At 42.3% G+C, this 22806-nt stretch overlaps 1 protein-coding gene across 2 annotated transcripts in view; it reads right to left on the reverse strand.

Moving 5' to 3' along the window:
- The window catches only part of pik3c2b (phosphatidylinositol-4-phosphate 3-kinase, catalytic subunit type 2 beta), a 27728-nt gene continuing 4922 nt past the window's right edge, over window positions 1-22806 (reverse strand). For both annotated transcript variants that reach the window (XM_024269726.2, XM_024269727.2), the window contains exons 3-33: window positions 19104-19204; window positions 18868-19028; window positions 17448-17568; window positions 14767-14878; window positions 14176-14255; window positions 14041-14104; window positions 13609-13755; window positions 13491-13524; window positions 13142-13337; window positions 12788-12910; window positions 12535-12702; window positions 11889-12003; window positions 10882-11024; window positions 10559-10747; window positions 10276-10369; window positions 9607-9701; window positions 8343-8523; window positions 8146-8253; window positions 7980-8072; window positions 7770-7899; window positions 7555-7691; window positions 7202-7371; window positions 6926-7082; window positions 5851-5960; window positions 5529-5730; window positions 5336-5457; window positions 5138-5255; window positions 3295-3370; window positions 2997-3103; window positions 1158-1286; window positions 1-1082 (exon numbers count right to left, since the gene is read on the reverse strand). In XM_024269726.2, the coding sequence (XP_024125494.1) occupies window positions 891-1082; window positions 1158-1286; window positions 2997-3103; window positions 3295-3370; window positions 5138-5255; window positions 5336-5457; window positions 5529-5730; window positions 5851-5960; window positions 6926-7082; window positions 7202-7371; window positions 7555-7691; window positions 7770-7899; window positions 7980-8072; window positions 8146-8253; window positions 8343-8523; window positions 9607-9701; window positions 10276-10369; window positions 10559-10747; window positions 10882-11024; window positions 11889-12003; window positions 12535-12702; window positions 12788-12910; window positions 13142-13337; window positions 13491-13524; window positions 13609-13755; window positions 14041-14104; window positions 14176-14255; window positions 14767-14878; window positions 17448-17568; window positions 18868-19028; window positions 19104-19204 (3975 nt within the window). In that variant the 3' untranslated portion in view covers window positions 1-890. The remainder of the gene's footprint in view (window positions 1083-1157; window positions 1287-2996; window positions 3104-3294; window positions 3371-5137; window positions 5256-5335; window positions 5458-5528; window positions 5731-5850; window positions 5961-6925; window positions 7083-7201; window positions 7372-7554; window positions 7692-7769; window positions 7900-7979; window positions 8073-8145; window positions 8254-8342; window positions 8524-9606; window positions 9702-10275; window positions 10370-10558; window positions 10748-10881; window positions 11025-11888; window positions 12004-12534; window positions 12703-12787; window positions 12911-13141; window positions 13338-13490; window positions 13525-13608; window positions 13756-14040; window positions 14105-14175; window positions 14256-14766; window positions 14879-17447; window positions 17569-18867; window positions 19029-19103; window positions 19205-22806) is intronic.

Here is a 22806-nt window from a genome sequence, read left to right on the forward strand (position 1 = left end):
TTTCTGTTCTTCACTTCAAGTTTATTCTTTAGTGCAAAAGTTCAGTGAGTAAAGAAAAACTCGTCACATTTTCATCTAGTTATGTAGAAAGGGTCAGAGGTCAAAGACGGCAGCAGGACTCAAAATGTTGTGTGGAGGCGTGTGGGCGGGGCTTCTGAGACTCCCTCTTTTATTTTAATGCTAGTTTGGATCAATCCGATCACATCCCAGATCTGACAGTGACTCTGAGTAAAGTGTTTGAGCTCTGAAGCTGCTCTGACCTCTGACCCAAAAGGCGCACCAAACCCGCTTCGGTCCATCGTCTATTGCAGCCTGGACCCCCGAAGGGGCAGACACACAGACGCAAAACTTTCCAAAATGCACAACATATGAGCTGAATGTTTTTCTTGCAGCTCATGGAGCCAATCAGCTGCTTGAATGCTGCAGGTAAAAAATAACTAGTTTCCTTCTTTGTGCTCTTCTTCCTTGTCCCTTTTTTTCCTCTAAGCAGCAGCTCCTTCGGCTCCTACGCCCCCTGCTGGCCCATGAGGGACATCACAGCGCTTAAATGCTTCCTTTTGCTCCTTGAACACGTAGCATGACGCAAAACACGCCATCACATGAAGAGAGCTCGTCATTTTGAGTTTCTGTTGACTCAAGTTCAGATTAGATAAGGTTAGTTCGACTTAGCTAATCTCAGGTTAAAGCAGTGGTCAGACTGAGGGGATGAACCTGGTCCATCAAACATTCTTGCTGTTTTAAATGCAATAAACAAACATCTAAGGCGACGGATCAGGGCCATCGTTGTCTGGGTAAAGCCCTCATTCTGAGGACTGACAGCCATCCGAGTTTTACTTTGAAAGGACTTCCTTTTACTGTAGCGTCCTCCAGAGGAGAACCTGTTCTGTCCATCATTGGGCGGAGTCTGATCCTGCTCCGTTCAGCCGATGCCAGTCCACCCAGTGCTGGCCCGGGACCAGCCTGTTCAATTGGATGAAGGTCTCCCCCAGCAGCGTGTTCTCCCAGAAGGCGCCGTCGCTCAGAACCCGCAGGTGGATCACGCGCTGGTCCAGGTCTCCCCGGGGGATCCTCTCATACACCAGCTGAGGACCACAGTGGACACATGGGGGTCAGAGCTGTCAGAAGACACCAGGGCAAGTCAAGGAAACGCTACACACCATCTCGTTGTAGGTGGGGTTACAGGTGCGGCGCGCCGCCTTCGTCTTCCTCTTACTCATCTTCTGGGGGTCTGGAAGAAGGTAGAGCTTCACGTAGGGGTCTGGGTCTGTGCCGTCCTGCAGGGGCTGCTGCTCACACAAACACAGAGAAGCAGGTTAGCAGACCCAGAAAACGAGTGGTGGTCCAATCATGATAATGGTTAAACAACTTTAAAAACAGAAGCCTTAGTGACAAACATGGTCTACAGAAGTGGTCTCCAAACCTTTTCTGGCCACCGACTGGTTTACTATCAAAAAATATTTTCAGGTTGATTTAATATTAATATATATATATTAGCTTCCAGTTTCCCTTAACTTTTTAGGGTAAAGTTTATTTTCATCTGTAAAATACTTTTCACCTTTACTTTTTCACTAGATTTTGTGTAGGAGCAATTAAAATGTGGTGTAGATTCTTCTTTAACCCATAAGTATCGAAGTGGAAGCTAAAGAAATCAGACTTTTAAGGAAAAAAAAAATTAAAAAGTGACACTTAAGCTGGTATTTTCTAAATATAATCATAAATGTGAATTCACTGTTTGAGAAACGTTTTTTGCAGCATCCTTTTAACAATAAACAGCCAGTTGCCAAGTATTATGCATCAGTACTATGGTGCTTGTGAACATCTGTTGTAATAAATTCATATTTGGAGTAAAGACTTTTGGTTTTTTACTGTTAAATGCAGCTTTCATTTATTTTGAAATCTCCTTCTGTTTCCTCACTGGCTCTTTCCTGTGAACTTTCCAAGTACATTTTTTTTACTTTGGTATCTTGGAGCTTCAATTTGGTGGTCGGTGAAGCTGCTTTAAGAAGTTTGGAATGGATTTTTGAGATATGACCCGGCGACTTGACATGCATCAAGAATGAGTCGGATATGGTGGAGAATCCAGGAGTTTTCCAAAATAAAACATCCTTCATAATCAGATTAAAAATCAAATAGAGAAAATGCAGGTTGTGTTTTTATTTTCTGTGGCCCAATAACAACTGTCCCATGGACCAGTACCGGTCTGTAGCAACCACATGCTTTCTGTCTTTTCTGGGATGATAGACGAGTCCTATTGTTTTCATTGTTGCCCCTCAAACAAAAAATGTAATATCTGCCTAACACTGGAGTTTTATCTGCTTTCAAGAAAAATACCTTCTACACAGTACTGTAGTTTTAACGGCTGTGGATCATATAGAGTTGTTAGGTCGGCTCTAAAAACAGCCAGACTGAATTTCTAGGACATTTTTTGTGTTCTCACTGAACTGAAATAATTGTCTGATTGCTTAAAGGAGTTCCTCTGGGTTCAGTTTTAACTACTCCCGTTTTTGCTTGCTCAGCGTGCTTGTTATTCACCTCTCAAAAATGTCTTTCATTCCTTCTTTGCACATTACATTCAGCTGTCCTGTCAGAGTTCAGTCCCATAATGAGAGTTAAGCTGTTTGAGTTGTTGAGCTGCATAACCCATGCTCAGAACTAGTTAGTTAAAAATGTCGATAAACTGGGCCTGAACATGAAACAAAACTTTTCAATAATAATTTTTTTAATCATCACGACTCAGTTTAGATTCTGCTCTGACTCATCTCTGAACCAAACAGGAACATTATACTGTACTTATATCTTTCACTCACATTTAAAATGCTGAGCGTTGCCCTTTGGAGTGTTAAATGGACAAACAATTCTCCAAACGCTTTTTTTCATTGCTCCATCTCTGCTGTACCTGTGCTTGCACTGTGTTTACTGGCCTCTATAAATGTTGAAAAACTCACAACTGTTTTATCATGCAGAACGTCTGCACAACGACACAAGCTCACACTGACCAGTCCTCGGATGTGCATCACCATGATGAAGAGTTTCTCGCTCTTGAAGGAGATGGAGAGTTTGACTTCACCCAGCTCTTTTCCTGAAGCCGCAGACCACATTATCTCTGCAAAACATAGACACACAATCCAGAGACACAACACAGACACATGTTGAATGTTCACTTTATCTGTAAGCTGAGGTAGTGGTGTAGCTGGCATTACTGGCACAGGTGGAACTAAAACTACAGGAGTGAGTGGTTGCCATGGAGACAACATTTGAGATGCTGATGAGGCTCTCATCCGCTCCGTTACCCACCTGCAGGTTTGGTGCTGGTCGTTACTGCTCGGTCGTCCCGAGGCAGCGGGTGGAAGAAAGTGTAGACCAGGTCGCACTGAAACACAAACATCTCATCATTTTGATGCACAAAACACACATTTTCAAAGGCTTGACCATCCAACTCTTCCTTCCTGTGATTTCTGACTTCCTGCGCTACAATGTGACTAGAAAACATCTGGTTCCTCATGTTACCAACACTCAGAACTTCGCTGAAGATCAGAAAGTGTTTGGCAAAAGTCTTAGCAACATTTCTGAGTTCTGATTGTGCAGAGAAGCTAAGAGTCCAGCTGCAGGGCTCTGATACTGCGTCCACACCCACCCTATGAGCGAGTGTGCGCGCTGATACACCTGCTGCTGACACAGAGACACTCCTAAAAGGGAAAATGAAAGTGAGCACAAACAACAACACAAACAGAAGCACAAACAACACAGAAACGACAGCACACACAGACCAGTTCCTTAAAAATAAAAGCATTTCTTCAACATGGACATCCGCTGTGAACATAATCACTTTTTTTGTAGTTTAGACAAAAAAAAGTCTGCAGATTTACTATTTTCTCACCAATTAAAAGCATTTGTGATTAGAATTGTCGACAGTGTTAGACGATTCTGCAAGTTATTAAAGGAAACTAACAGAACATCTGCAGCAGCAACACTTTTTAGACTTCTGTGCAGCTGTGGGTCCATGCAGTCTGCAGCCACCTTCAAAACCAAAGGAAATTCACGTAAAAAGCTCTTTAACTTTAAAAATTCCTCTTCTCTTTTAGTGGATTAAGATGCCAATAAACACCCAGGAAAACAACATGAAGCTCAGTTAATTCACACCACATGGATGCTAATCTGATTGGTACCGAGATGATCGCTGATCTGTGTCTTTTTTGTGCATTTTTTATATCTACTGTTTGTAATGTAATAAAAGTAGTAATACTTTAGCTAAAGTTGATTATTATAATCAGTGGCTGGTTAAGCTAATCATCAACCTTTAGAGCTATTAGATCTGATTTTATTTTAACAAAAAAATACAAAAAGACATGATGGTTTTTTTAAATGTAGGTTTGGTTCAAAGCTTTTGAAGTTTTGAGTTTCCTCTTCTCCGCTCCATCTAGACTTCACTGAATGTTTCAGCTCAAACAGCCAGCTGAAGCTTTGCTGTCTTTTCTGTGATTTAAAGTCAGTGCAACTCTCAACTGAACTTCCTGTTTGAGTCTCAGGATTTTCTATGACGCTAAGCTCACACCGGACTCGGAAAAGTGCTCTCAAGCGACCGCTTTCAATGAAAAGTCTATGCAAACATGTGTTTCAGGCTTCTACGTTCAAAACTCTTGTGACGTAGTGTTTTTAAGTCCGTTTTTTTGGCTGTACGTAGAAAACATGCATCCACTGAACGTGTGTCAAAAGTTAAACCAGCCAAACTTTGACAAATAAGAGAGTCAGATTTGGTTGTGACGTGTGGGTAACGTCTTTTCAAAACCTGGAAGAACAAAACTTTATCACGAAGAAATCGATTGCAGTCAGTATCCGGCCAGACTTCTATGACACCAAGTCTTTCATGTATCGGAATAGAGCTGTGAAAGGAAAAGCCTGGAGCAAGATTCACTTATTGCTTCGCCATTTCACATGCGCTTATATCAGGTAGCAACAGTCCAGTGTGAACACTGTCTGCTCAAAATCACCTGCCCCAGTGTGCATGTTGCATAACACTTGAAAGGCCAACAGCTCTCAGGCTCCCTCAGACTTTTTTGTGCAACATATAAACCTATATGCAAAGTAAATTTGTTTATGGTACTGTGGGGGCGGAGTCAGGTGACAAAAAAAACCTCACCTGTGCCACTTCTGGTGCGGCATGGATCAGGTGCCACACGTAACCATTCAGTTCGTCCTTCCTCCTGTCAGCTGTTGCTTCACTACGGGACCGTCCGATCACAAAACGGCTGGGGAAGCTGTGGGCGGGGCAAAAAGGCAGAGTCAGACAGGGGTTTCATTCTTATCTCTGTCATTCTGGCAGCAGGTGCTGGTCTACCTGGGCAGCTTGGATGAGGGGAAGACCAGCCTCAGCTTGCAGTGAAGCTCATGAAACTCCTCAAATGTCCTCTGAACCAGCTGCGCCTCCTGACCGTCACGCTCCACCTTCACCACATATGCCTAACACACACACAGCGCCATCTGTCAACACGAGCTCTTGATCCTCCCTGCTGGGTTTGAGGTGGACTCACGTAGCCTTTGCTGGTGTTGGAGGTGCGGATGTGTGTGCAGATGTACAGGCTCCTGATGACGCCGCCGCTCTTCGCCGTGTGAACTCTGGGAGCAAACGACAGAGTGGGGCGCTCCTCTGATGAGGCGAACTTCATCTGGGCCAGATTGTGAATGAAGAAGTTGAGTTTGGTGGCAACGCTGCCCAGACTGGATTCAATCAGCCTGCAGGAGTGACAAACACAGGAGGGTGAGGGCGGCTCTAAATCCTACCAGATACCATTCTGCTGCAATTACATTTTTAGTTTCAGAAAATTGTATTTCTTTATTTTTGGAGCATCCGACCTGGTGAAGTACATGGTGGCGTCGGCTTCAGTCTCGTGAGGCCTCAGGGCGTCGTAGACGTACTTCAGATCATCCAGATCAGACAGTTCAGGAATCCCACAGGACAACATCTGCACAGGAAAACACAAGTTTCAGCAGCTGTTAAGAGGCTGCTGGTTTCACAGTCCAAACTGAGATGAACTGTGTGGTTTTGGGCTCTTCTGTATCCACGTCTTTGTGTGTCACAAATTCAAATTCACTGAATCAGCATATTCTGATGAAATGTGTACATGTACTTTTAATTTCGTTCATTTGTTCAGTTAAAGTTATGATTTTAACTGATCAAATGAAAACTTCTTTACTTTTAAAATCTAAAAAAAATATGATTAATGACTTTAAAAGAAAATCTACACAAAATCTTATGAGCATTTATGTCATCTGCATGCGTGTCTTTAGTGTGAGTGTGCTTTATGTGTGCCTATTCACACACTGCGTCAGCATGTCCTGAAACAGTGTGTGTGTTGTGTTTCTGTGTTAATACACATTTTTAATGGGTGTTTTGTGTGTTTGTTTATGTGTTGTTGTGTTGATGCAAGTTTCTTTTTGTATATGTGGATTTTATGTGTGGTTGTTCGTGTGCCTTATCTCTGTGTGTGTGTTTGGTGTGTGTGAGTTGGGGTGTGTTTGCATGCTCTTTGTGTGTGTATTTTAATATGGGATTTAGTGTATGTTTTGTGTATTATCAGTCAGTGTGTGTTAGTTTGAGGTTAGTGTGTATGTTTTTGTGTGTTAGTGTGCTTTATGTGTGCTTATTCATGTGTTGTATGTGTGTTATGTGTGTCAATGCAAGTTTGTGTGTGTGTTTTCTGTGTGTGATTGCGTTAGTGCAAGGTTTTCTTAGTATATGTGTGTATTTGCTCATGTGTGTCTATGTGTTAATGTAAGTGTGTTATTTGTGTATATTAATGCAAGATTGTGGGTGTATTTTTGTGTGTCATCTATGTGAGTTTTATTTATGTGTATTATCTTTGTGTGTGTTAATGTGAGTTGTTGTGTGTTTGTTCATGCGAGTAATTTGTATGTGTGTTGCACACACCAGGCCCAGCAGGTTGAGGAACAGGTGTGCGTGTTTGCGGATCAGGTTGTACGCCTCGCAGCAAAGATCCACAAAGTCGTGGAAGCGGCTGGACGGTTTGTCTCCTCCGTTGATGACGAACGCCATGTCAGAGGTGAAAACAAAGGGGGCGCGGTCTCTGCAGAACAGACACGAGAGGGGGGTGGGGTTATTATAAGGACACGCCTCCTCTCAGGGTTAAAGCTGACCAAAGGTTGCAGCTTTCCAGGTATCAGTAAGACAGCTGGCAGCTCTCACCGTTTAATGTTTCCAAACATCTGGGCGTGTCCCAGGAACTTCCCAAAGTCGATGTGGAACATGTGACCGCTGGTCTTCAGCATGATGTTGTCATTGTGGCGGTCGCAGATGCCCAGGATGTAGGTGGCCACGCAGCAGCCGGCACACGAGTAGATGAAGTTCTCCACAGCCTGAAAGGTGCAGAGGCAAAGACAGGTGAGGGGGAGGGACTTCCTGAAGCTCAGACACCTGCTTCCTGCCTACAGAATCTGAGCTGCTTCGTCTTCATTTACACAAAAACGTAATCTTCACTTAAAAATAAAACCTTAAACTGTACTAGAAACATCACAGGTGTGCCTCTCTCTGTGTGTCACCTTGTCGTACTGCTCCTCAGTGGGGTTGTGTTTCTGCAGCCAGTCAGCCAGCGTTCGGTCTTTGAAGGATCCCGTGACTCCGTGTTCCACCTGGATCTTCCTCAGAGTGTCCGCCTGAGGAATCATCTCCACCATACCTGACAACCGTAAAACACACCTGTCAGAACGAGCAAAAAAAACACGCCCCCCCCTCCATGGCTCGCCCGTATCCTCACCTCGCCCTCGGCCTGTGGAGAAACACTTGAAAATGACCATCTTCATGTCCAGACCCTCCTGGATCCAGATCTTGTTCATGATGCGGATAATCTGCAGGGTCAGCATGTCCTGACGCAGATCGTCCCCTGACTGAACCAAGGACCAGACGTCAGCTCATACAGGGGAACCAGGTGTGGCCTCACCTGGTGAGCAGGTGCGTCAAGGCTTACCTTAAAGATGACATTAATGTTGTCTCCTTGAGGATCCAGGTTCTGGAAGGAGAGCTTCAGCGGGACAGCGTTGGAGTTGTAGAATGAACACGACTGAAAAACAGAAAAAAACCCCTCCATATTCTGCTTTTATTATGAGTGTATATAAGTGTGTATTTAAAAGTACCTGGATCTTGATTCCAGTAACGACCAGTGCCGGATTCAGAGGAAGTCTACAGCTGCTGTTCAGGTGGAAGAACTTCTTTACCTCCTCCAGAGCCTCTCTGAGAACACCCTGAAGACAAACACACACACATGTACTACTGCCTCCTGCTGGTAAGCTCAGACAGAAGTTCTTCTATCTCTGCACTGACAGCCTCTCACCTGTCTGCTGGACGCCGTGGCGTCGCGAACTTTCTGGGCGACTTTGGTGAGGATGGAGACGAGCCAGCACTGTCGGTCGAACTCATCCCTCAGACTCCGCCCCACGCAGCACAGCAGGGCGGCCAGCAGGTGCTGGTAACGGGCGCTGAACTGACTGTCCTGCAGGTTGTCCTTCAGAAGCCTGACGTGCACACGCACACATCATTTACAGGTTAAACCGAAACAGGATCTGAGCTGTCAGTAAACACCAAACTGTGGTGGAAGTTGTTTTCTTCCAACAACCGTAACTCTTCAAACATTTATTTTATTTTATTTTTTTATTTATTTTATTTTACCAGGAAATCCCATTGAGACTACATCTCCTTTTCAAGGGAGACCTGGGCCAAAAGGCATCAATACAAAATAAAATACAGTTAAAACAAAATGAATGGAATTCTGAAGTGGAAAACAGCTACACTGATACACAACACTTTACAGAAGTGAGTAGTGCTGTGGATTGTTACTTAACCGTCTCCTTTGATAGGTGATGATGAGCACTAGCGCTCTGACAGATATGTGAATGTATCTGCTGTAAATCCAAGTATCGTTCACATCCGTCTCCATGTTTTTGAATGACTTATCGCATTAATTGTTTTGTGTGTATTCTCATAATTTATGATTTAATGGAAAAAGTATGACTGCGATTTTGAGTTTTTTCAAGATTTCTAGAATTTTAATAAAGTTTTGCGCATGTGTGTAATGGAAACACAGCTAGTTACACTTTACTTTGAAGGTTTTTTTCTTCCAGTCACAATAACACATGCAGTTTTGTTTAGTTTATATAGTTAAAATCTGACATTATTCTGCATTTTAGAACAATAACTACATAGCCTGAAGTGATATTTTTACTCCATTAGACTTATGAAGACTGAGAATTAGCAATCTTGGACATCACAAATATTTGTACTCGTATTTCTTGGGAGCAGACAGTGAATATCCAAGTGAATATCCAAGTACTCGGATACTCGTTACAGGCCTTGTAGTGAAGTGCCTATTTTATCAGTGTAAATCAGCTGCTTTTCTCCGCGTCGAGTGAACGGTGAAGGAGTTCCGATAGATCAAAGAGTGTGTGTTATCTAGGTGTAGCCAGTGACATCTCCGGTGACATAAAGAGTTCAAGTGAAGCTCTTTCCCTCCAACACTTTCACTTTAAGCCCTCATGTTCCACAGATCTACTGAGCCCGTCTGCTTGTGTGAAAGGTGAATGAATCAAACATCTCTTTACCAGAAGAGGTAGTGAGCGATCCGAATGTCTCCAATCGCTCTGCGAAGGAGGAATCGGACCAGAGAGCTGTCCAGGTAACACTCGTACTTCACCGCCTGCAATGATGAGACAGACAAAAGGGACAGATGAAGTCATTTTTTCTTGCATTTGTTGGACCGTATCCTCTATCAAGGAGCAGCAGTGACACTAGAAACATAATCCTTACTTTGTTTATACTGCCTTTTAAAAAATATTTTATAGAAAATTTGGGGAACATAGTATACATATGGATTTATGAGCCTACCACAACAAAACCTCCAACTGCATTTACATACAAAAGAAATCTTAAAATGTACACTCTGACCTTTAACTCAGCAAAAAACAAATAAATACGTGCAGAAATGAGGGGAAGGTTTTCACAGAATCTTATGGATCTATTTTATTATTTCCCTTCTGTGTTAATGAACTGTGCAGTCTTTCTGAGGATGATCCACAAATCTATGAGTTTCTTCTGCATTCCAAATAAAAAAAGACCTGAGACGATCCAGAACTTTCATGCTAATAGATGGTAGTACTCAGCTCTCAGCTGGTTTGAATTAATCTCTCTTCCTACTTCAACTTCACATCCAAACTGATTCCAGAAAGTAAACCTGACTGCTCATGCATTGTGAAGCCCCCTTCCCAGTTTACCTGCACTAGCTGTGGCAGGAAGTCTAGCAGCTCCGGGTCTGAGATGGAGTCCATCCACTGGACCGCCGTCCTCCTCAGCTCCTGGTCAGGGAACCTGCAACATGCAGAAAAAGATAGCAGTGAATTAACCTGTAACTTGTAACTCGTTTCTAAGCAACAATAGTTTGAGGAGCCTTCAGGAATAGCTGCTTTTCCCTGTAAATTAAAAGATCCAGGTGACACTACAGGTGAGCCCCGACTCCGCCTACATTTCTGCGTCTAACTGGTGTAGGTGAACACGTACGAGGCGTGCAGCAGTCCCAGAGCGTCCATGTGGCTCAGACACGCCCACTGCCGCAGCAGCGCATATATCTCTGGAAGACACGCCCACTGCCAGCAGGGGGCGCTGGCCAGGACCAGCGGCAGTGCTGCGCTCTCCCCCTGACAGAAGGCCTTCTTCTCCCACAGCAGCCGCTTGTCGTCTGTTGTCAACCTACAAACACAACAACAAAAGCTGAACAAAACCATTGCTGTTTCCGAGTCTTTTTTTTAGAGATCATTGCGACGGTTAAAGAAACTTTAATTGACACTTTAGTCTAACACGACAAATGTCTGTGTTTTTCTAACCAGAAGAAAGCCTTCTTGTGCAGAACGTCTTGGAGCTGCATCTGACTGATGGTGTCCAGTTTCTTGAACTCGTACTGAGGACAGAAGTCTGCTGGGGCCGGGGTGCTGAAGCAGACCTCAAAGGAGGAGGTGGGGAAGTCCACCTGATGGATATATTAATGAGGACATAAAAGGAGAATGGTCAGTTCTAAGATATTTCCAGACCTCACTGCTCTTCATAACTTTTATTTTGAAAAAAACATAAGACATATCCTTTTCAAGTCAAAAGTTGACCAGTGCACACAAAGCAATAAAAACTAAAGAAACGTGGACTGCTAAAAGAACAAAAAACAGAGAAGGATAAAAGCACAATAAAATCTGACAGTAAGAGCTGATTTTATGACTAAGTTTGAACAACTGAAAGAGTATTTGGTTTGTTAAAATTAGGAACAGAAACTATAAAGTGCTATTGTTTGCAAAACAAAAAAAAAGACATTTTTAAATCTAGATACTGGAAAATAACTTAGAATCTTAATAGCAGAAGTCTCAGAGCTTCCAAAAACCAGACTATAATTTTAGGAAAATACCAATTAAAGCTAAAAAAAACCCAATGATGTTTACCAACAAGCTTCAGAAAAAATCTTACCAAGTCTAAATTTACCAAAAAGATTAAGACATTTGCTGTCAGTTATTTATGTATGTCGGTTCCCCCTCTTTTTTAAATCGGGAGCAGAAATGTCTGATTGAATTTCATGTTCTGAAACATACAGAGTGAAAGCATGTCAGGCTTGTGTTGTCCATCAACCCAACCTGGTCTGAGGCAAACTGAGCTCAGGGGTGTCAGAATCCAGGCCTCGAGGACTGGCCTTCTGCTGGTTTTTCCAGGTTGGAAAACATGTGGGACACCAGCCCTCGAGGCCTGGATTCTGACACCAATGCTGATGATGCCCCGTCAAGGTTTGAGGAGTTTGGATTGTGGAATGACCCAGACAGTCGACTGGGTCACTAGAGCAGCTGTAGTCTCTCACCTGCAGGATCACGCTGTCCGGCTGGCTGAAGTTGGGAGAACTGGTTCGGGCGTTACCGCTTCTCCCCGGTGCAGAAGGCCACAAACCCAGCAACTTCCTGCCGCATGTCAGCACACTGTGCACACAAACACAACCACATGTATATGTCTACACATGTATCATTTGAAAACATTAAAAAAAGAATGATATATCATTGGGCCAGACTTGCAAGACAGGCACAAAAAAAGCTTAATTTTTAAAAATGTAACAATAAGCACAGTATGAAAAACACTATTATATTTTGGGCAAGAATACATAACTATTATTGACCATCATTTTTAAACTTTCTGAAAAGAGTGAAGAAGCAGAAACCTGGCCCCCACTGTATGATTTTTCCTTTATGGTTTATGGTCATCCATGTTTCTCATGGATGAAGCCAAAAACTCAGAAGGTCTTTTGCACTAACTAGACTTTAAATTACATTTACAATGTTTTTGATTATACTTTTCTGCAATAGACCCTTTTAAATGTATAAAATCTGACCTTCCTATCATTGCCATGTGGTTACCTCAATAGAAGATTCAGCTGATATTGTCATTTTTATCCACTCCTTTGTCTTAGTTTGTTGAATGCTGAGAATTTCTGATTCTGTTTCACGGTGACTCACTGTCTGAAGTTGAAGAGCGGCATAGTGACCCAGCCAAGAGCCTCAATGCTGCGCCGCTGCTTCCCCTTCTCCTCTGCTCCCCCAGGCGGCGGCAGCGGGGTGGCGTACAGCGTCACGGTCAGCTGAGACTCCCGCGGCAGCTGGTTGATCTCAACAGGAAAACACACCCTGTTTGGGGGTGGGGGAGGGTCAGGGGTTCAGTGATAGGGTGCAGGTGATGTGACATCACAACAGATGAGGCCCAGCTACACACCTCTGGTCCCACACCACCAGATGGAAGAGATATTTGCTGACAGCCTGTTTGCTGGTGTTTTGTGGTGCGCAGAGCTCCGCCCCTCCATGAGTCAGAGAGCAGGACAAGAAGAAGCCCTCGTAGCTGACCAATCAGAGGACAGAACAGAAGAGTGGTGTCATGATGCTGAGAAAACTATTTCTGATGAGCAGATAAATATTCTGTGCTTATTTCAAGCAGAAATTCAGCTCAAACTTTTTTACTAATAATTTTCTCTTTCTGAAGTTGTTTTTTGCTGCAGGAAGATGGTTTCCATGACGATCAAACATTTCTGTTTGGATCTGGAGGGAGGAGTTGACTCCCGTGTGGCTGTACCTGGCAGCCCAGGTGATGGGGATGCGGTGGGCGGCGTACACGTTGAAGGACAGCACGTTGTTGACGAGGCCGGCCTCCTGCACCGGCGCCGTGCAGCCGCGGCTCTGCGGCGTCGTGTGAAAGTTGGCGTTAAACGTGCTGCAGTAGAGCTCCACCAGATCCAAGATGGTGGCCGTCAGCTTCTCCACCACTTTTTCTGAAATAAAGACAAACCAAACCTGGTTGAAGCTCCTTGCAAAGAGTTCGAAGCAGATTCGATAACAGCTGTTTCAAACTTTCCCTGTGAGAAAGCCTGTGGCGTTCGCAGTCATGAGCTTGTTCATGCAGAAGCCACGTCTGTGCCACATACCTCTGTTCTCTCGTACAGCCAGCACTGAGGCATCCTGAGGGCAGATGGAGAGGAAGCATGAGGAAGATGGCAATACATTAAAAAGAATGCAAGACTTTCAGTTTTTTTACCCACACACCTTCAGGACTTTGGGCTGCAGGCGACAAGGGCATGCTGGGAGCTGGTTGAGGGCTGCCGTCACCTCAGGCGTCTCCACGGCTGCCAGGGAGCTACAGAGCGCCTTCACTGACTGGACGAGACGCTCCACGTGAAGAGCCAGCTCCACCTTCAAAAAAAAGCAAGTTTTTACCATTTTTTTCTTCATATTAATCTCCTTTTTAAATAAACTTTTAGTGAAATGTGGAAAAATGTAAAAAAAAATGTCCAAAATCAACAGTAATTTACAGCAATAAACAGTATTTTTTTTTCAAAATATAAACCTGTTTCAAATATTATTTAAAAAAATTGTTTTTGTACATGTGTTGCTGCATTCACGCATGTCTATTTGCACAGGTGTCTGTACATGTGTGTGCTCGACTGTACGTGGAGGGGTGTGCACGTGTGTTTGCACCTCTGACAGCAGGAAGGTCTCGGCTTCATTGTGGAACGTGTCAAGCAGGAGCGTCAGAGCCTCCCTGGTCAGGCAAAAAACAGAATTAATACAAAACAACAACAAACACATAACAACTCAGGCTCCGCCCCCCACCTGGTGACAGTCTGTTTGATTGGTCGCTCCTGCAGCAGGATGCTGTGGTTCATGGTGGACGCGGTATCATCATCTTCCTTCTGTCAATCAAAAGAGAACAAACTTAGACAGAAAATGATCAAAACATTTGAATAAAAACCCTAAAATGTTGATGTTTATGTTCAGCACTTTAGTTGCTTCTGCTTTTATAAGTACTCTACAAATTGATTGATTTGATTAAAACAATAGTCACAGATCATCCTCTAAGTTCCTGAATACCACAGAAAAAATATTTGTCATTTTTTTTGTAATCTACAAAAAGCTGCAACTCTTAGAGCTTCACACTAAGTATAACTGAAAAACCCCAAATGTTTTCTGTAGATGCCAAAAGGAGTTCCGTAGTATGCAGCATCAAGTATGTGGAGCATCAGCTGATCCAAACAGAAGCATGGACAGAAACATCCTCTGCAGCTATAGAGTTACACTATCTTTGTTGAAACCCCAGACCTTTAGGGGGTCCCACTGAGCAGTTCGTAAGTCTCTTTAGTAAGGTTCTAAAAACTGAGTACAAGTCAGTGCAGGTACTATCAATGATGGTGTGCGTGTTCAGACCGTGCGAGCCAGCTCTCTGTTGACAGCCAATCTCTTGGTGAGGAACAGTCGAATGTCCCAGTCGAACTTCAGACACTGCTGGACGATCTCCAGACCGGCCAGACTCTGAGAGCTGCAACAAACAAACACACAAACAAGGAGTTAGACGAATAAAGGTTAGCAACACAAAAAATGAGCTATCAAGTTTTATTCTGAAATGTCAAAGAGGAAACAAGGAAACTGCACAATAACATCAGTATTGGCAGGTACCATGTTTTTGTACTACAAAAGTAACTTTAAATCTTTTAATTTTCTAAGAAATCGACAGAGTGCCTTTTGTTTGAATCCTGCTTATTGACCTCAAAATTATTTTCTGCAGTACATGGAGCTAAAAAAAATCTGTCCAAATGTTTTAGAACGAATTTGGTCAGCTATGAAGCCACATTGCGTAAAAGATTATTGGAGTATCAGAAGTACTATATTGTCCAGAGCCTGGTGGAGTGATATGTACTGTGTGTCAACATAATGAACTGAAGAAGTGAGTGTGTTGCGTAGTGTTATACGTTGTACTGATTTGCACTTTCTATAAAGGCTGGTTATTGCAGATAAAATAAAGAACAACACAATTCATTAGAAAAACTTCCCATCAACCCCTTTGACTAATCACCTGTTTCTTGGTCGCTCATGGATTAATGGGTAGCCTAACTACATTTTTTTTAAATGATTTTTGTTTTCACTTAATGCGCACTATAATACAGTGCACTTCATTTATGAAAAAAATGACAATTTTTTCTCCGTTAATACATATTGTGCTTTATAGTCCGGTGCAATCTATTGTCCAAAAATTGTGTTAATCAGAATTTTAAAGATAATTTACAGGATGAGTTGATGTGAAATGTATCTGTCATGATTGTGAATGCATCCTGTGATTTAACAGCACTTGGTTGATAACTTGAAAACAGGTTGCATCTCCAATAAATGAATTAATGAATGCATTTCAAAATAAAAGTCCAAAAAGATTTTTAAACAAATCCATCTCATCTTTAAAAATGTATTTATTTATTTCTTGGGTAGATTGTGGTGATTACTGACTGTATATGAGAACTGGACTGACTGATTTCCCACTCCGTTATGTTTTAAACAGGAAATACCACTAGTCCAAGAAGTCAAAATCCCATAAACTTCTGGAGAAATAAACAGCTATTACTCAGTCGTTAGATTTGTCAGACTAGCCATTCTCGCCCTTCAACCTTTGATTTTAAGCATGATCTTGCAAATCCTGCATAACATATTTTTTCATATTATAAAATTATTATAAAACATTTTTTTTACAATATTTTTTCTTTATTACAAGTTAATTCAAGTCATTAACTGGCCAATCAGATGCCTCATGATGAAAGTATTTGGTACCACACCGAACGTTCGTAATGTTTAACACTCGATTCTCCTGAGCCGGCTTTCAAATGGTAGGGGTGTGGCCTTCCAACAAGCTCACTCCTGATTGGTGAGAGCTATTGCCAGAAAAAGTTGACTCAGACCAATTAGGACCAATCACTTTTAACTGATAGTGTCTGGTTCCAACGTGATGGCAGCCATAATTCGAAATAATGGCAACTGCATTGACTTCAATTGGTTGGAGCTGGAAATAGGTAATTTTTTATTGATGAACTCAAACTCACTCAGTCCAGTTTTCATATACAGTCAACGGTAGTAAGATCAGACGGAGGACTGGGGATTTTGCAGTTTCTAAAGAACTGTACCATAAGAAAAGCGTCAAAAGATGCATCAAAACATTGAATATTCTGCAAAAATAAATAATATATAAAATAGCAGAAGCTCTACCAGGAAGGCCTTTCATCTGCTTTTCCTTCCCTACACCTTGAACTTTTTTCTTCCTTTTCAGGCAGTGTGCCTTGTACTCCTCATGGAAGTGACCACTTCCCTCTCTCCGCCTGTTTCCGCACAGGAATTCTGGTCCACTTTGTAACCAGTTTCTGCTTCTAAGCTGCACCTTTTGATCACCCCAAAAAAGACTGTCATGCAATAACAAAATAACATTCTTTCTTCTTTCTGCCTCTGTCTCTCCTGATTTCATTTATTTTTGTCCTCCAAAACAAACCTTTCCCTGTTCCCCAACAATCTAAACGGAGGCAGGACAGACGCGGGTTGGTCCAGGTCCAAAAAATAGTTATTGTTTCAGAGCAGGAAGTTCAGCCGGCCTCACAGCTGCAGCTTATCGCACACACACACTTCCATCGACGCACAACATGGTAACACTGCAGCTCCTGTGTGAGGAGGCAGATGGCAGCGCAGCAGCTGCTTTCTGTCTGCAGAGGTGTAAGCAAAAAAAAACCTCAGAGAAGCAGCTGCAATGATGGAGATCCTCACAGCTGCAAGAAGCAGACAGAGAGGAACCTCCCGGACGCACAAAATGTAAAAAGCAATAGTTCCTGTACAGTTTTGGTTTCGACAATCCTAACCTGGACTCCCGTTTCCCGATTCAGCTGGAGACTAACGACTTAAAGCCGCATTAGCTGATCTGATGGCGGGTTACTTTCTTGTCTGAGTCATGCTAAACCCAGACAGACGCGTGCATGTCAGCGTGAGAACATCTGAAACCAGCAAACTCGCTTCTGCTTTCTCTTTGCTCCAAACCCTGACAGAGTCAGATCAGGGCTTCCTAACTAAAGCAGAGCTCTTACTTGTGGAGGAACTCTTCTTGTCCACAGACTTTCAGCAGGTAATCCTCAACATCCAGGTGGTCCAGATCGTCCTGAGCGTAACAGAGAGTCTGGTAGATGAGCAGGTCCACTGTTGATGAACCTGACAAACACACACACAGTTTAGGCTTTGAAATTATGTTTTTTTTATTGAAGATGCCCTCAGAGACAACGTATGAAGTATGTTTTTTATTCAGCTACCTTCATTTTAAAAGATTAATTTAGAAAAGGGGCTTTAGATGAAGATAGATCCATTTAATTCTGATTTTGCAGTTTGTTGGCCTTTTTTAAACTATTGTTTTCTGGAAAATAGTTTCTGCAGAGCAGCAAAAAGTTCCCTTAGAAATTCACCTGAGTTGGAGTGGAGCAACCTCGCCCCCTTCCCATTATCTCCCCATTGCGGAGAGCTTGTTGTTCACACGCTCTCCCGCTAGCTTGCACCTCCTCACATCTCCAACCTAACTAACCAACCTAACTAAGACGAGAACAACGAGAAGAACATCTTCAAGTGGATGTGACCCACCTAGCGTATTTCTACGTCACAAATATTGTATTTTTCAGAGAATAAGTTTTTTTTTTTGGCATTGTTTGGCTGGGGATGAAACTTGTATGTAACTTTTTAAAAATAAATAGCAACAACCACTAGAAGGCACTGTAGGTGTGTGTTTCAGTATTTGCTACTGACAGCAACGCAGAAGAAGAAGTGCTGTCTAGTCTTACACAGAATTGTTCCGAAGCGACGCAGAGGATCAAAAACTCAACAGATTTAGTGATTTGAAGTGATACAAAGAGTTTAGTTACTTGTTAGCATGTTCTTTATGCTATATTTATCTTAAGAATTGTTGCGCTAGAGTAGAGGTTGCAGAAGAAGACAGAGTTAGATTGAAATGCTAAACCGCTGTGACAACCCCTGAACAGAAAAAAAAAAGTTGGGCTGATATACTGAATTCCTCGTATTCCTCTTATTTCATGAAGCTAAATAAGATTCAGTGTGTTAGGATAGTGACAAGTGCATATATTCAGTTTTTATTATCTATTATGTGATAATGATTTGTCTGAAATGTCTGTTCTTGTTCCCATATTTTGCCAAATACATTTCTCCCAAAAGTACAACTTAACCTTTTATCTAGGACGTTTTTGTTCATAAAGAAATACTCATAAATGCTATTTTAAGCTTAATTTGCTTCATATATGTCTTCCATCATGACCAAAATGCCACAAAAACACCATTTTGATCTGAGTGGGTCTTGAATATATTATTGTTTTTTATAGAAAGCACTTTGACCAAGCTGTGACTGCTGTTAAAGTTCCTTTAAAATAAAGTTAGACTTTAATTCCACTCCTGCTGTTCCTATAAGCACTAATGCTTAAGCCAGCAATCCACATGAAGGAAGGCACTCACCATCGCAGGTAAAGGTGAGTGGCTCCCTGAAGTGCTCGCTGATGATCGTCACCTTCACGCTCACCCCAAGGGCCTGGTGCAGTTCGTCGTGGCCCACAGACGGCGACCATACAAAGCCGGCGTTCTTTGAGCGGTCGCTGTGCGGGTATGCCGACCGCAGCCTAAAACAAAACATAGAGCGGGTTGTGAGCTCGCAGCTCAGGGGCACGCATAAGCACCTCTATGTTGATACTTACACGTCCAGCATGTGGCAGAAGGCGGCCACTTCTTCATCCCTTTCCTCCGACACCTGGAACAGCTCGTAGCCAAACCCACTCGCACGAGAATTCATGGACACCTGTCAATCAGGGGGCCAATCAAAACAGAGTTCCTACAAACTGGTTGGCAGTTATATCAGATAAAATAATAAATCACAATTTTGATGGTTGATCACTGAAAGATCTGGGCAGCTGGTTGGCTGCATGTAGGACTGGTGCACGGGAAACCAGGGTTTGTTTCCAAAGGGGTGCCATGGGCTTAATCCAGACCCTTCATGCTACTACCAAATTCTAAAGTCACAGGGGGCCCCGGTTCTGGGTCTCCCTGTGACGGTCCCCAGCCCGGAAAAAATACAGGGTTGTGTCAGGAAGGGCCCACAGATAAACAGCTTATCATAAAAAAAATGTGCAAAATTGCAAATCGGTGAAAGCTGATTAGTTGTGGCGATCCCTGACGGGATATGCAGAAAGGTGCCAACAGAATAAATCATCAGCTTGCTTAGAAACGATGCACATTTTGTAGTTTGTCTTCCATCATCCTCTGGTTTAGAAACAGCATGGGGTCATTTCAGGAGTTCATGTCTGTAGCTACAAAGTGAGCATTGAGGAGAAAACCAGTCATCTACATGCTGATAGTCAGTCTCAGGGTGTATTCAGACTGGAAAAATATGTTCCAGACTGAGTCCGCTCAATTTGGTCGTGATTGTTGTGAGACTGGGATCTACCGGAGATTCCGGACCAAAGCTTGTAAACAAAACCACGCTTTGGGCCAGTTATGAACCGAACCGAAGTTCAGTCCAATTGGAAGCCAACCGAGACCACCTCAAAAGATGGGTCTGAGAGCAGTTCATGGTCCCAGACCAGGGTTCGCTTGCACGTATTCAGACTGAAAATTTGTTTTGAATTATTGAAGGGCACAAACTCTGGTTCACTTTAAGCGGACCAAATGTGTCCAGTCTGAATACACCCTTAGTCAACTCTTCAACAGGAACAGAGCATCCGCCCAACATAATCAAACATGCCCCAAGTCGCTCCTATGCCAGCTCAAAGACACAGTCCTTCTAGCAAGTCCTGGGACTTTCCCAGGACCTCCTTCCTTGGGAGACATCCAGGACAGACCCAAAAGAAATGCCTGGGTCACCATAACTGACCTCTCTCAATGTGGAGGAGCAGCAGCTACTACTCTGAGCTCCTCCCAAGTGACTAAGCTCCTCTCTCCCATCTCTAAGGGAGGGTCCAGTCACTCATTATTCGATCATGACTCTGAGCACAAGACCAAAGGTGAGTGTAGGTGAGGCCTGAACAAATACTATACATCGGGCAATTCTAGCTCTTTACTTTTTATGGTGTTTTTCACATGTTATTGCAACCCAAAAAAGTGCTTCTACATTGATATTGTATTGTGGGCTCAAAAAAGTTAGATTTTATTTAAAAAAATAAATGTGAAGTTTGCTGAGTATATAAAGCATTGAGAGTCTGCTTGCAGCTGTACACAAACTGTCAGGAAGTAGATAAATGACTATTGTGTTTTTAATGCTGTGCAGAGCACCTGTTAAGCATTTGTGTTTTGTGTGTTCTGATATTACCAATAAAGACAAAACATGGACTCAATCATGCTTGTGCTGTTACTTTTTACCCTTCAATAAAGAGGCGCCATCTTTCAGGAGCTTTTACAAGTTTATGATTTCTTGGTTTTCAGTAAGTAACAGAAATGAGGGTTTGTTTGCACGTGTATTTGTCTTTTCTTTAAATATTTACTCATTTCACACAGAATAAGGATGCAGGATTGTATCTGCAAATGTTAATGTATATAATAATATATGTGTTTTTCAAAATTGGCATATTAACTATCAGTAATTCTGAAAACCCTGCAGTATTTCCTGTGGCAGAATCAAGGACAGGATGCTCCACAATGCCTGACAGTTGCTGCTGTCACTCCACTGAGGCTATCAAACCCCACAGTGTTCTCACTCCACTGCCGGTTGGACTGGTCTGACTGCTGATATTTATCCCGGCTGAGTTGCAGGCGGCTGACTGTGAACACGTTCAACAGGAAACAGTCACGGCTGTTGACTGATAAAGGAGTTGGGCTCCAGTCTTCACGATCATGATCTTGTATCCACTTTAACACAGAATAAAACTGAAATGAGGTCAAGTGGAGCTGTGTGGTTTTGTCCGTCAATCAAACTCCATGTCAGTGAAGGATACTAAAATGAACCAAACATTTAAGGAGGTTCATGTCATGCATGTTTTTAAATAGACTTTTCACACTATTAATGTCAAGTTCATCGGCCCTAAAAATAAACAAAAAAAAAATCAAAAAGATTCTGACCAGGACTGGCATGAATAATGCCCTACTGTGTTCAGCCATGAAGTTTATTTATAAAGCCCTGATTTTAAATAAAGACTGTCTCAAAAAATGAAAAATGTCAACATTACATTAATTAGGATTGTTATAATCAAAATTATTCAGAAAAGACTATGTTTTTTCAACTGTATTTTTACAGGAAGGCTATATGTGCCTGACTAATTACATCCAATGGTTTTAGGTGTAGTTCCCCACCATTGAATGTATATGAGAGCTGGACTGGGTGACCCCTCCCACTCATGTTCTAAACAGGAAGTACCTGCTGGTTCCAAAAAGCCAAAATTACAAAGACTTCTATGGAGAATTAAACAGCTATTTCTATTTGTCAGAATACCCGTTCTTGCTCTCCTCTCAGTTCATTTTTTTTCACATTTTTTTAAATAAAAATTATAAAAATAATATCATGCAGTTATAAACCCAACTCAAGTTATGGCACGGTATTGCCTGATCAAGACAGGAAAAAAGCCTGAAGAAAAAAACTGTCTGTCAGTAAGAGTTATCTGTACATTCTCATGTAAAATATGGTGACCTTCTTAAAACATGTTACCAAATATTTCTTTTCTACAGTTTTGCTTAGTGAATTTGGTTTTCTAATTGGACTATGCATGTCTTTATTTCCTAAAGCTCACTTCTGTCCTTTGGCTCATCCTCGGGTGAGCCAACAACCTTGCTGTCAAGCAGACCAGAGTCCGCTTGTTTGGTCCACAAAAGAGTTCACTTGACCTTTACTCTTGCCAAACGAATCTGGCAAGTTCAGAAAACAAACCCTAATGCAAATCAAACCTACCAGTGTTGATGCAAACTTATTTTTCAAGGAAGTGTGTAACAAGATCTGCTAATGTTTCAAAGGATCCTGGTCCTCAAGGATCTCCCAAAGAAATGAAATCTTGGTCTTGTCATTGCACAAGAGAAAGAGGCTAATGTTCTGAATAGGTAAGAAAGTCAGGCCAAGATTCCTAGAAAGACATGAGCTAGCTTGTTTAAAAAATGCCTTCAAGTGAAAAAGCTCCACTACTGATTTTTTACTGACACAAGAGTAGTTAGCTTTTATTCTCTTTAAGTTAGTGCATCAATAAAAAAATATCTTTATGATGTCTTTTAATTACTATATGTCATACAGTGTTTGATCTTTCAAAACCAAATAAACTCTAAATGTTTTAAGTTTATGTTGTTTCCAGGGACATCTTCAAGATATGTGTTGGTTTGATAAAGAAAAAGCATCACTGGCATTCACTGTATGAAGATGCCCAGAGAATGTGGGTCAAATTCATCTTTGACATCTATAGTTAAGAACTTCCTTCTGGAGTTGGGTGG

This window comes from Oryzias melastigma, linkage group LG5 (genome assembly GCF_002922805.2).
Source record: "Oryzias melastigma strain HK-1 linkage group LG5, ASM292280v2, whole genome shotgun sequence".
NCBI lineage: Eukaryota > Metazoa > Chordata > Actinopteri > Beloniformes > Adrianichthyidae > Oryzias > Oryzias melastigma.